The sequence below is a fragment of the Anticarsia gemmatalis genome, chromosome 10 (genome assembly GCF_050436995.1).
Source record: "Anticarsia gemmatalis isolate Benzon Research Colony breed Stoneville strain chromosome 10, ilAntGemm2 primary, whole genome shotgun sequence".
NCBI classification, from domain to species: Eukaryota; Metazoa; Arthropoda; class Insecta; order Lepidoptera; family Erebidae; genus Anticarsia; species Anticarsia gemmatalis.
Window position 1 is genome coordinate 602302 of NC_134754.1, and position 11454 is coordinate 613755.

The 11454-nt window shown below is 37.0% G+C and overlaps 2 protein-coding genes and 1 long non-coding RNA gene across 3 annotated transcripts; 2 read left to right on the forward strand and 1 right to left on the reverse strand.

Moving 5' to 3' along the window:
* Nucleotides 1-24: 24 nt before the first annotated feature.
* On the reverse strand, nt 25-2032 carry LOC142976233 (uncharacterized). Its single transcript, XR_012959644.1, has 3 exons — nt 1864-2032; nt 1270-1600; nt 25-1186 (listed from the first exon to the last, which is right to left on the reverse strand). It is a non-coding gene; the product is annotated as an uncharacterized LOC142976233 (long non-coding RNA).
* Nucleotides 2033-5885: 3853 nt separating this feature from the next.
* LOC142976148 (3-oxoacyl-[acyl-carrier-protein] reductase FabG-like) lies at nt 5886-7099 on the forward strand. The gene has a single exon (XM_076119397.1). It carries the CDS (start codon nt 6114-6116, stop codon nt 6876-6878), a length of 765 nt encoding a protein of 254 aa, XP_075975512.1. The 5' UTR covers nt 5886-6113; the 3' UTR covers nt 6879-7099.
* Nucleotides 7100-10443: 3344 nt separating this feature from the next.
* On the forward strand, nt 10444-11346 carry LOC142976200 (3-oxoacyl-[acyl-carrier-protein] reductase FabG-like). The gene has a single exon (XM_076119469.1). It carries the CDS (start codon nt 10481-10483, stop codon nt 11243-11245), a length of 765 nt encoding a protein of 254 aa, XP_075975584.1. The 5' UTR covers nt 10444-10480; the 3' UTR covers nt 11246-11346.
* Nucleotides 11347-11454: the final 108 nt, after the last annotated feature.

The following is an 11454-nucleotide window of genomic DNA, read 5'->3' on the forward strand; positions in this document are numbered from 1 at the left end:
GCGAGCCACAGGATAATAAATGGAAGTCATTATAATGGCCATTCTTACAGCTTATGAATAAGTATCAGATAGCCTATATGATAAATAAAGCGACAGCAAATGTATAAAGACAAAATTCTACCTGATTGGCTGACCGATTCTGAAATGGTGAAACCGGCGTTACAGGCTAGTTACACGGCTTTTAAGTATCAGGTCTATCCGATAGATATGGTGACAACTCATGTATCAAAACAATCACCAATTTCGCCTGATTAGCTAACTGCAACTTATTCAGATCCGTTGAAAACGGAACCAAAGAGCAGTTTGACAGTACCTACATGTATAAGCATTAAACAACTTATCCAATAGATAAAGTGTCAGCAAATTTATAAAATCGTCAATTTCGCCTGATTAGCTAACTGAAATTTATTCAGTAGTAACATCGGGGCTACATCTTTTAAACAACATGTCCTTGTTTTTATTAGTATGACCTTATCAAAACAAACAATGGTCTGTTGTATCCATCAATGTAACTATCAGATGGTCCTATTTATAGATTTTGCGCACGATTAGTATTGCACAACATCATGAAATAGGTTTCGAGACAAGGCGGTCTTGATTGGATAATATTTTGTTAATCCACCTACAGGGGACATTTTTGAGTATTCAAATAATGATTCTAGTCGTCTTTTTTGAGAGTTACAGGTTAATAGCTTCAATAAGAGAAATATTTTATATTGGACCCTGCCAAAATTTTCATTGCAATATTCATGAAAACAAATTAAAATTTAATCAGTTCGGCCGGTCCGGCCTCACACAGGTGGACATTTATTTCTATACAGACAGTGATAATGTAGGTACCATTCAAATGGCAAAATAATTTTAAAAATTGGTATTGTTCTTTTAGAGCCAATTCGTTGCAAACTTACTACCAAAAGGTACAACAATTGTTACAAATCTTTCCTCTTTAAAATATATTATAGGAATATATTAATTTAGCTTCTACTATATCCCAATTATTTCTGCATTTCGTAATTTACCAGTGAAATATAAAGGTACAAGATTTCAATGACCAGAACTGCAGCTAATAGTTTCATTCATTGAATTCATATTATAAATGCGTCCGTCCAAGCATTATTTGTATTTTTCTAGTTCCGACGTTATCTGTTTCTCTTATCACCGGCACCCAGTTTCTCATAAGCTGCATCTGTGAAATAAAAAGTTCTAATAGATAACGACTTCGTAAGCTTATGAAAAATCACACAGAAATAAGGCATCTCGTGCACTAACCTCAAGTCCCGTTTTTCCTCCTTTCAATAGGACAGGTATGTGGCCTACGGCTTAAGCCTTGTTCATGACCACATGTGTCACAATACACAGGTATAGGTAGGTACACTTTCACATAAATCGGTAAGACGATATTCCGACAGATCAGTCGATGAGAGTTCAATACAGGACCGTTGGCTTTACGTGTTCTCCATAGCACGAGGGTCTGTGACTTCAGGTTCCATTTACTGGCCAATTTCTTGAAGATCCTTCATTGTCTGGACGAAATAACTTTTTACCCCGACTCGAGATTCACTACCGGTGCACTGAAGTGATCAAAACCAACGTATCCATTCTGTAATAATAAGACAATGATTATGATTGAGTTGATTATTTTTCACGCAATTAATATTCTGAAGAAATCCTCCAAGTTGGTACTCCATATACTCATTAGTGTTAAATAAAAATAAATATCTACTTTAATTTGCCGTAGTTTTTGGTCTATGAAAAGTAGACATGGCACTTTAAATCAAAATTTAATTCCAAAACTTGAATATTGTGAGCCTTACACCTACAACATTATCCAAATTGAATCAGGAAAATAAAGCAAATACTTACGTTGAAACCAATGGCCTTACACGTGTAATATTCTGCGGTTATCCGCATCTCGATATTTCGCGCGAAGCCGCATTGTACCGCGCTGTTTCTTCTCTCACGACAAATGAAAAGAAGATGAAAATGTCCTTTGTTTTAATAAATACATAATTATCATCTACTTCGTAGGACAACAGGATACATCAAACGTGGAGAAGCTACTAATAGATGTGTTTTTTTTTGCCAACGCAAAATGACTTACATAATATGGTGCAATACTTTATTTTTGTAAAATCGATAAGAATAGACCGAAGAGACCTTTGCGTCTATGTATTACCCCATGTTACGTAGTGTTATGCAATACATGAAATTCGCAAATTAATTCGATTTGTAAGGTAAACTGACCATATCATGGAAATTTTCACGGCGATGACTTTGCATGATTTCAGGCGACTTTCATGGCAAATTGAAACAAATATATATTTTTAATTTTCTCATAATTGTGAACGTCATTATTATTTTGCGTTCACAATGTGGTGGGATCTTGATGTTTGTGCCCTAGCGTATCCCTGTCAGAAATACTACTAGTACCTAGGTATGTTATACCTAGAGACCATAAATAAATAGGTAAACAGGCACAAGAACCCTCTACTACCCATCAACAAAACACTTCCTAAATCTCGTTCGGAAAAAGTATAATTTAACATGAGGTATTTGGTCAGTGCTCTCCCTGTCAGCCAAGGTGTTTAACTTAAAAGTCCACCATGCTGCAAAGCTCGTCACTATGCTATCTCTTCGTAAGAGATAATGAGCATCTGCAGAAATTAAAAGATAATATTCACTGTTATCATAATATGTAGATATGAACTTTCGTTATCTTGCTTGCAAATTGTACGGTTAGAACGCGACTTTCTCTGTAAAGGATAATGTAACTTTCATGATTTAACCATGATTTCTTGATGTAACTACGTTACCTACGTTACGGACTCAAGGCCTAGACCCTCCCCCTCGTTTGGGAGGAGACCCTTGCCCTGCAGTGGGACAGAAATGAGGTAAAAAAAGCACCTATAATAATCTTATAACGCTATTTTGTTGCGAAAAATCACTAACAATAAAGTAACTTTTACCGTTGATTTATAAAAAAGATATTATACAAGTAGGTATGTTATATGGCGATTAACGTGATAACATTAATCCCCATAAAGATAACAAAGTAGGTAATCACAACCCCAAAAATTATATAGTTATTTAGTTTGAAAGTTAGCTACGTATCGGAAGCTAAGAACCACTGCCACAGTTATAATATTCACATTATAAAAGTACGGACAATTTCGCAAATTTATTTTTTTATGCCCCATGGATTTTAACAAAAATTAAGGTGAGTTTATATCCCCGAATAATACAAGTTACCTTTAGTTGTTTTCTAAATGGAATGCGTTTTATATACTACGTAGTATGGGGCCGTGAGTTTCTCCCTAGTTCTTCTCATAAAGCTCTTCACACACTTCGGAGCTGGTGGTATATTCAGTTATTGTAACAAACAGTTCAACAATATTTTTTAATTAATTTTGACTTTGTTATTGAGGTAGGCGTTTGTTTATAACACCATAAATGATTTGGGTGCCGTCGTATTTGGCTTTAAGCAAGTGTGTGTGTGATGAAAAATAGTGATACAAAGGTGATAAATGTACCTGTCTTATTATCTGTGACAGACAAGTTACGAGTGATATCCTGCTCATAGTTGAAGGTAAAGGGTTCATGGATGAGGGTTGGAAACCAAGGTGAAGTCATGAGTGTTAGTGAAATAAAACCGAGTGAGTTTCTTGAATAGTTCTTGAAGGAATGTAAGCTCCTGATAGTTTCCGGCATGTTGGGATAAGGTCCAACTGGTAGTTGGGTTTTCACCTGAAATGAGGGAGGGGTTTTTAGTCTACCCCTTGTATCGCGAATTAAAGAACTTCTTTACATGATAAAGGAAAATTGTTAGAGAACCTTGCATGGCTAAGAGTGATTAAAAAGTTCTGGATGGATTTCAAAGTCGTAAAGCTCAATGGTGAAAATGTTTTGAATAACTTTTAATTTATACACGAAATAAATTAAGAAGCGTGTCTGTCTGTTACTATTTCATAAATAGAAATAATAAAAGATTATATCTCTAAGAGTTTTTTTACCAAAAAAATATTCTGAAGGTCCCGAAACAGGAATAAAAGATAGTATGCAAAATAAACCCGAGGGATAGCTGGTAAATTAGTAAGTCATAACACAACTACACTATTCATACATTGATATGAGGAGGTATGTTAATCTAATTTAATTAAGTGCTAATCAAAACTGTCTTTACAACAATTAAATTAAATATTTACGGCATTCCTTACTAAAACTACCTATTTTATCAGAAAGACTGCTGTAAAACTCGATACATCTATCAAATCTTAATCTCGCGATAATAACTGAAAACATTTAATTTCATTAAAAATAAATATCTTGTGAAATCTTTAGAAATATTGTGAAAACATAAAGATTGCATCCACTTAGCAAGCTCAATATAGATATTTCTAGAATAACAAAAACGCAATTTTTATTATTCCATCAATCAGATAGTGGAAAATGTTACATGGACCTTGAAATTCTTTTTTTAACTTTAAAGAGTAACTTTCTTGTGCACTAGTCTCAATAACAACAGTAAAATAAGTCTTGTAATCAAACTCCATTTAACAACTTTGTGATTTGAGGCAGAGCAAGCGAAATACCTAGCAAAAATTTATATTCATCGTGAGAAAACATTCCATCCAAACAAGAAAGCCCTACTTATTGGACGTAAATCCCAAATACCTTTTAAAAAATATATATATATTTCTAAGGTATCACCGTAGTACAAAGTGGGGCACGGTTCCCATACAAACAATGAAATCGGTTTTAAAACATAGCACTGTGTATGATAACAAAATAAAGTGTTTGTTCCTTGGTATACACCAGTTACACTACGACCTACACCTACTACAGTGAAGCAGGCTTTATAAAAACATATGTATTATGTTAGATCACATACATAACCCATTGAACAACATTCAAATACTCTGCAGGTCTACTATGTTTCGTTAATCAAATGTTTCCTTACAATTACGATGTTCGATAAACATTACGTTTCTAAACAGGTTTTTGATTTTCCTATTTTCGCGAATTATACCTAGTAGTTTTTTGTTATCCAGTACTTTACCACTGCTGGGCAAAGGCCTTCTCCATTTTCTCTAATCATCCCTATCTCCTAATAATATGCTGAACAAATACTACCAAAGGCATCTAGATTGTCACGCCAGCGTTTCTCGGGCCTGCCCCGACGACGACGTCCCTCCGAAGTTACTAGTATACTATAGTAGGTTTAGAAGATGTATGAACAGACAAACGAAGCTTGAAAATTAATGAAATAATTGTAAGAATCATCCGAAATGTTCTGCGAAGTTTAGTTTGAATTTTAGTAGATCGGTTCGGCCATCAACGGCAAACAACAATAAAGCGCGATCAAGCGTTTCAATTAACAACTTCAAGGCATAATAAGAGTAAACAAAACTATTACTGTCTAAACAATAAGGATGTGACAGAGGTCAAAGGGAGCGCGTTAGTATAGCACCCACAAACATACTGCTAACATAATATACATGTTTCACGAAGGAGACAACCGTATTAAAATATATTATTTAAAATAATTTTAGCAATACAAAATTGAAGCTAATGAAATAGGAGTCCACGACGACGAATATTCAGTTAATGACTTATAAGTACTTTGAATTGCTTTGTCACTTTCCGATTCAATGTGGGATATTATATTTCCTAGACCTAAAAAAATTAAATATAATATCTATAAAATCTACCAGACGTACTGAAAAGTAAATAAATTACAAGAGAGCCTTGATAGCGAGTCTTTTCTCCGTAATATGCTTTTAGGAAAGACGCAATTTCCAACTGTTTCCGAAGGTTATTTTGGAAGCATAGAGGATGGTATGTCAGAATCTTACCCACTGTATTCAGTCGGGGGCCAACCTAGCCCGAGACCCGTCGCATTTGGCTCCTTGCCACTCTGCACTCACCGCCACCCACGTATTTATTATCCACTCAAACACAACAATTATCCACTCTACGATATAACGTATAAGCCGGTATAACGTACATTTACCTCACCACGTGTGGTGATAAGATACTCAATTCTGTATATAAAGCTCGGCCGGCGCGCGAACATCGCATTCAGTCTCTCACAAACGCGACGAACGGACATCACAATGAACTTCGAAGGCAAAGTCGTAATCATCACCGGCGCTAGCTCCGGCATCGGAGCTTCAACCGCCATCTACTTATCCACGCTGGGAGCCAAGCTCGCCTTGACTGGAAGAAAGGCACAGAACTTGCAGAAAGTGGCCAAGGAGTGCGAGAAGAACAGCCCCACCTTCTCCATCGTCGCTGACTTAGACAAAGAGGCTGATGTCGAGAGCATCGTGAAGAAGACCGTGGAACACTACGGACAGATCGACGTGTTGGTGAACAACGCCGGCATCGTGGAGACCGGCACTATTGAGACCACGTCGCTGGCGCAGTTCGACCGCATCTTCAACACCAACGTGCGCTCCCTCTACTACCTGACCATGCTGACCGTCCCCTACCTGCTGAAGACGAAGGGCAACATCGTGAACGTGTCCAGCGTGAACGGCATCAGAGCTTTCCCCGGAGTCCTCGCCTACAACACGTCCAAGGCCGCAGTCGATCACTTCACCAGGAACGTGTGCTTGGAACTGGCGCCTAAGGGAGTCAGAGTGAACTGTGTAAACCCAGGAGTAATCCTGACCGAGCTGCAGAAGCGCGGTGGTATGGATGAGGAGGAATACGCCACCTTCATCAAGGGAACCAAGCACAACCACGCTATCGGTCGTCCAGGCAACCCTGAGGAGGTGGCTTACATCATCGCCTTCCTGGCGAGTGACTTAGCTAGTAACATGACTGGGACTACTGTCCCTGTGGACGGTGGACGTCACGCCATGTGCGCCAACTAATATGTCTGATATAATGTGTAAATTCCAAAAATCTAATAATAGCTTGTAAGTACAATGTGATGAATTTGTAATAGGTATATTTATTTGTTAGATATTTTTATAACAGATGTGCCGTATAATCACAAAACAAAATATTTAGATGCTAGTCTGTAGATATTTTAATATAGTTGTTTTGTTTTGTGATGATCGACAATTTGAATAAAATAAATCTTTTTATAATATTTCTTTTTTTTTATTCATGCTTTCAACTATTTTAACATATTATACTATGGTAATACTCATGTTTTACATAAACACACTTTTTGTAGGTCCCTTTTTATACCAAACAATTTTAATATGAAAGATGAATGTATAACTTTAGTAACACGAATTGAAAGTAGCAATACGTATTTGGTGTTTTTCACATTGACTATCATGTCCCAACGTAGGATTATAGGTCTAAAGTTGTAGATGATCTCTGAATTTACAGAATATTTCGGACTTTTATCATTAAATGTTTGTAAATCTTAAGATTAACAGGAAAACCATAACATATACCGTAACCATACCGTACCGTTCATGTTTTTGTCGAAATTGTATATCAGCAAATGTACAATAAACCTAGTTATTTAGGCCTTTTTTTATTTTATCGCAAACAATAGGAGTAATAGGATTCGTCTAGATAATGCCAGTATTTTATATTTGCGTAGCAATTAACAACCAAACAAATTTTAAAACCTAATCAGTCTGGTTTAAAAAAATAATACTTACTTATTACTTAGTTGATGCTAGTTCACACACCTACCATATCATTATGTCACCACTATTTACTATTAAAACTCTGCTGACCTCTTTCGTGAAAACAGTGGTAAAGGTAACATTTAAACCTTATAAGAACAGCTGATCAAACAAATTGTACAATAGGTGTAACTATTTACTATATTTAAAAAAAAAAGAAACCGGGTCCTTTACTGAGTTCACGAGAAATTTCATACTTGCGCAGATAAATAAATCGCTGTGCTCATGCAACGTTAATTAATTTTTTTACAATATCAACATTTAAAATTATTCAAGTCAGAAACAAGATATTAATCACCCATTTCATCTCGACAAAAATGCTTAACCTGACACCATTACGACAGCATTTCTATTCTATTTTGGCGTTTTATACAAAATAGCTGATTTCTACAAAAGAAAAGTAAAGTTATGTAAAACGTAATGTTATATTGAAAACGTGTGTGTTAATTTGCAGGTATTGATCAGCAAATATATGCTAATGTATAAACAATAGTATAAACGAATACATAACAAGGTCTCGGTCATGATTTACGGTTTTCAATAGGTGATAGCACTGTGGCGACTACATGAACATAATATATGGTCGCCATCGCCATGGCCACTGTTTTGAGAGATCGTGGGTTCGATTTCCATGCATAACAATCGATAGGGATGGCATACTTAAATGTCTCTTGTCTAAAATCAGACTTATCTTTAGGTAGAGACATCCCTGACCCGAACTATGCCTAAGAGTTTCAAAAACAGTTCCTGAAGGGACACAAAGTTTCCAACCCGCACTAGCATGGTAGACTCAAAGTCTAACACTGATGTTGAAAGGAGTGTACATAGCAACAGGCTTAATTCTATTTCAATGATTCACATAGTTTATACTAACTATACATAAATATAAAAAATAATTTCAAAGAGAATTCAAGCGTAAAACCAGAAAATGGCTTTGGATATTGCGCGATGTTTTTCCATATTGTCAACGATTTTTATAGCCAGTAAAAACAAAAAACTACGTAATATAACATCAAATATTATGCAATATTATGTGTACGAACAGTAAAAAATACATTTCTTTTACGATCAAAACCAAAATATAAATAGGTCAATATTGCGTTTAACAGTACAAAGTCTATTGAGTCATTTAGTAGGTAAATATAATTAACATTATCAACTCATCATATTGCAATCAGAGTATAGATAATCTCTTTATCCGATTATCATCGCAATACAAAACACACGCACTACAATCTAATCGAATACAAACAATACAAATGTATCTGTTACTGTATCCGTCTGTTTTTTATTATTAGTTTTGCACGTATATTGCACAACCTCTCGTAATAGTTTTGGAAACGTTAATGTGATTTGATCGGAATATTTCGGGAGATTGAAGATTCTAGTAAATTCTTCTGATATTTAAAACAATCTCCTGGATTTTTAAATACTGGTCAGCATAAAATAATATTCATTAATTTTCTTTTACTTTTCAAAGACAACTCCCGCACTAAGAATTGCTCTTACGTCGCGGTGACTCTCTATAAACATACAAACAACGGACACAAAGTACAACCAGACTAGAAACAGCTACGTTTTGGATCGCACAAATTTATTGTTCAATTTGGAAAACGAACCCACTACTTCTCGACGAGGATGATGATGAGGCAGTCGAGGCAGTGGACTGCAAGCGTGATTTAGCACACTGTCGAATGACAAGTGTTTGACACATAAATTAGTTCATGCTGAATTCGCTAGGGGCGCTGATCATGAGTTTTCCGGCCATGTGGGGGGACGGGTCCTGTGTTTTGGGATGTCGTCCACATTGTGGACGGCCGCGTCGGGGCTCCGGATGTATGCCCAGAGGCGTTCCTGTAGCCTCGGCACTAAGCGGCGAAGAGGCAACACCTTGGTGGTTTAGTGGGTAGGCCTAGCCCTACGCCCGGGGGAGCGTAGGGCTACGGATGCAATTTCATGCATTAACCAAGTAAAAAAAAAGGCGTTGATCATCTATTCATCGCCCCTAACGTCAAAAAATGTTGTATAATAAATTTTACGCAATATTTTCTTGATAGTAATTGGAATATTTTCTGTTAGTCTAGTTATTACTGCGTCTTTGAGTTGCTGAAAGCTTTGATGCAAATATTATACCTATAGAATAAAATTTTATAAAAGATCTCAAGCGTAAGAAGTGCTTCTAAGAACAGGGTACAGAGTTAGTGCTAACATATTTTAAAATAATCTAAACGGACAATTAGAAGATTTTTAATTAAAAAAAATAATGATTCTACGGAACAAGTAGTTAAGCAGCCGTGTTTGTTGAGTAATTATCTTACTAATGTCTTAGATTTCGGATGGCAATAAACAGTAAGAGAAGTTATTAAAGAACAGCAGCAAAAAGTCTCTTAGATTTCTTACACGCGAGCTTTGACGCTATACTTGTTGACTGGCGTTCAAAATATTGAAATGAAATACTACAAAAGATAAATTAGAACATATTATTTCAAAACTATTCCAGATGAAAGGAATATTAATCTAGACTAGGCAAGCGGCATTATTGGTTTGGTAGTCAAAATAAAATAACGATTCTTATTTTATTTGGACCCCTAAATGTTTTGAAAATTGATAAGATTCGGACCTTAGACCTTTACGGCCCTGTATATATTCTGTATTACCACATTTAATGTATAATTATGCAATAAAACAACACGAGGGATATGTATGTAATGTATCGATACAAGTACATTATGTTGTGATAAGATAGTATTTGTTTGTATATAAAAGCTTGCCGGCGCGCTGACATTGTATTCAGTGTCTCACAAACATTACCAACACACATCAAGATGAACTTCGAAGGCAAAGTTGTAATCATCACCGGCGCTAGCTCCGGCATCGGAGCTTCAACTGCCATCTACTTATCCACGCTGGGAGCCAAGCTCGCCTTGACTGGAAGAAAAGCACAGAACTTGCAGAAAGTGGCCAAGGAGTGCGAGAAGAACAGCCCCACTCTCTCCATCGTCGCTGACTTAGACAAAGAGGCTGATGTCGAGAGCATCGTGAAGAAGACCGTGGAACACTACGGACAGATCGACGTGTTGGTGAACAACGCCGGCATCGTGGAGACCGGCACTATTGAGACCACGTCGCTGGCGCAGTTCGACCGCATCTTCAACACCAACGTGCGCTCCCTCTACTACCTGACCATGCTGACCGTCCCCTACCTGCTGAAGACGAAGGGCAACATCGTGAACGTGTCCAGCGTGAACGGCATCAGAGCCTTCCCCGGAGTCCTCGCCTACAACACGTCCAAGGCCGCAGTCGATCACTTCACCAGGAACGCGTGCTTGGAACTGGCGCCTAAGGGAGTCAGAGTGAACTGTGTGAACCCAGGAGTTATCCTGACCGAGCTGCAGAAGCGCGGCGGTATGGATGAGGAGGAATACGCCACCTTCATCAAGGGAACCAAGCACAACCACGCTATCGGTCGTCCAGGCAACCCTGAGGAGGTGGCTTACATCATCGCCTTCCTGGCGAGTGACTTAGCTAGTAACATGACTGGAACTACTGTCCCTGTGGACGGTGGACGTCACGCCATGTGCGCTAACTAATTTTATGGCTAATTTATTTTTTATTTAATTTAAGATGCTATTAGATGTGTGTTTGAAAAGTGTTGTGATGAATGTTTTTATAATAAATGATTTTAAAAGAATTTAACTCTTTTCGTACAATTCCAGCTGCCTTCATCATTTTTTTTCTGAGAACCATTTTATTCCAACACTTAGGCAGTAAAAAAATATCTTGTGGAAAGCCTTTAAAT